General features: G+C 51.3%; 1 protein-coding gene across 4 annotated transcripts in view; it reads left to right on the plus strand.

The window, feature by feature from the left end:
- UHRF1 (ubiquitin like with PHD and ring finger domains 1) overlaps positions 1-2,336 on the plus strand; it is a 13,483-nt gene that overhangs the window by 8,918 nt on the left and 2,229 nt on the right. For 3 of the 4 annotated variants that reach the window (XM_015651616.1, XM_015651614.1, XM_015651613.1), the window contains 6 exons: positions 242-348; positions 803-965; positions 1,042-1,179; positions 1,542-1,653; positions 1,771-1,928; positions 2,181-2,279. In XM_015651616.1, coding sequence (XP_015507102.1) covers positions 242-348; positions 803-965; positions 1,042-1,179; positions 1,542-1,653; positions 1,771-1,928; positions 2,181-2,279 — 777 coding nt within the window. Of the gene's footprint in view, positions 1-241; positions 349-802; positions 966-1,041; positions 1,180-1,541; positions 1,667-1,770; positions 1,929-2,180; positions 2,280-2,336 lie in introns of those variants that run through there. The other variant, XM_015651617.3, reaches the window with a different exon arrangement.

The raw sequence follows: 2,336 nt of genomic DNA on the forward strand, positions 1-2,336 counted from the left end.
GTGCTCAGGGGTCCTGGCAGTGCTCAGGGGTCCTGGCAGTGCTCAGGGCTGTGACAAGAGCCCATTGTCACCCTGGCCTCCTCTCCTGGCAGCCTGAGGGAGAGCCTGGCCCACTCTGGGAAATTAAATACAGGAAACAGCTTTCCTTTTTTGGGAATGCCCTGCTAAACTACCTGGTTGAAAGACTCTTGTGCTTTTATTGAATTCTTTTTGTGACTGTCAGAAGCACTGTTCATTCCAGGATCACGGGAATTCCTTCACGTACACGGGGAGTGGGGGCCGAGACCTCTCTGGGAACAAGCGCACGGCGGAGCAGTCCTGTGATCAGAAACTCACCAACATGAACAGGTTGGCAGCGGTTGTGCTCCATCCTGCCTCAGCACCTCAGCCTGCCAGCACGAGGGGTTGGGATTGTTTGGGCTGTTTGCATCCAAGGAAGCTGGAAAAGGCTCCAGGCTGGGTCTGTGGTTCAGATCAGGTGTGCAATGGGAACCTCCTTCAGAGCACCGGGAGCGGTGTCGGTGTCACCAATACTGGCTGAAACTTGAGGGACAGAGCAGTCAGTTGGTGTAGGAGCCCTCCTGCTCTCTCCTGGAGACATTTGTGGCCCCTGGTCACCTTGGGAAACCAGAACATTTGTAATTCTGAGCTGTTGCTCTCAGCGATGAGCCTGGGCTTGAGTGCAGGAAGTGATCTGGGCTGGTATGAGGGTGATGCCGTGAATAATGAGGAGGCCCTGAGGGCAGAGGTGTCACTGTCACACGGCTCACATGGCAGACATCAACTCTGGCCTCTCTTGCAGAGCCCTGGCTCTGAACTGCAGTGCCCCCATCAACGACAAGCAGGGGGCCGAGGCCAAGGACTGGCGGGCGGGGAAGCCGGTGCGGGTGGTCAGGAACGTCAAGGGAGGCAAGCACAGCAAGTACGCTCCTCTGGAGGGGAACAGATACGACGGCATCTACAAGGTGAGGAGGGCTGGGTGCTGTGCCTGTGGCCAGGGGGCTTGGACAGAGCGTGATGGACTTGCTGTGGCTTTTGCAGGTTGTGAAATACTGGCCCGAGACAGGGAAATCTGGGTTTCTGGTGTGGCGATACCTGCTGAGGAGGGACGATGAGGAACCTGCTCCTTGGACCAAAGAGGGAAAGGACAGGATGAAAAAGCTTGGCCTGACAATGCAGGTACTGCCTTGGGACATCACCTGGGCTCTGCACTCGATGGAGAGCGGGGATTTTTCTGTGACATGTTCTTACTGAGTGTGATCCTTAGTTAAAAATGGAGACTGAGAGGCACATAAATGCTTCTGGTCTGCTGGGTTTGCTTTTATACATCAGGAGGCTCAAAGGACAAAACTCACTTTTATTTTTTTAGTATGGAATTTCTATAGGCTGTGAAGTGCTTCCCCATAGCAGGGATCTGTTGCTTAAAATGGATTAAAACTGCCCCTGGAACAGTTCTCCAGAGGTCACTCTTGGACCTGTCTTGGTCTGCAAGTCTGACCCCGTGTGTTTGCATTGGATGCTCTTTGTTTTGTTTCCTGCAGTATCCTGAAGGATATTTGGAAGCTGTTGCAAACAAAGATAAGGAAAAAGAAAATAGTGGAGATGATGAGTTTGATACCCCAGGGAAAGGGAAGAGGAAAAGGAAATCAGCAGGTTTGTGGAGTAGGCAAGTGGATATAGAAAGCCCTGGAGGTTTTTGTACATTTTACTTACTCTTTTCTGGTGTTTTTTAGGTTGATTTTTAAAAAACATCTTTGTGTATTCTTTCAGATGGGGAGGAAAAACTCATCGCCTCTCCAGCAGGGACTCCAAAGAAAACTAAAGTTGAGCCATACAAGCTGACATCCCAGCAGAAATCTCTTATAAAAAGTGATGAAGCCAATGAAAAACTGTGGAATGAAGTCCTAGAGGCTCTCAAAGATGGACCGGTACACTGGGCTTTCCCCCACCTGTAGCTGGGCTGTCCCCACACAAATCCTTGGCCGAGTTAAGGAGCAGCCTCAGACCTGAAATGATCTTATTTTAAACACCCCCAGCAGGTTTAATGGGACAGATTTCACATGCTAAGATTTGTTGAGACTCTTTCTATGATCAAAGTAATCCCTTGCATTGACTGGTGGGGGGTTGGGTTAATTTAGGTGTCTTTCAGCACTAAGTGGAGTCAAACATTCACTTTGCAGAAATTTCTGAGTAAAGTTGAGGAGGCCTTTCTGTGTATCTGCTGTCAGGAGGTCGTGTTCCGGCCGGTCACCACCGTGTGCCAGCACAACGTCTGCAAGGTGGGCAGGGCTGGGCAGGGCTGGGCAGGGCTGGGCTGGGCTGGGCTGGGCTGGGCT

This window comes from Parus major, chromosome 28 (assembly GCF_001522545.3).
Source record: "Parus major isolate Abel chromosome 28, Parus_major1.1, whole genome shotgun sequence".
NCBI classification, from domain to species: Eukaryota; Metazoa; Chordata; class Aves; order Passeriformes; family Paridae; genus Parus; species Parus major.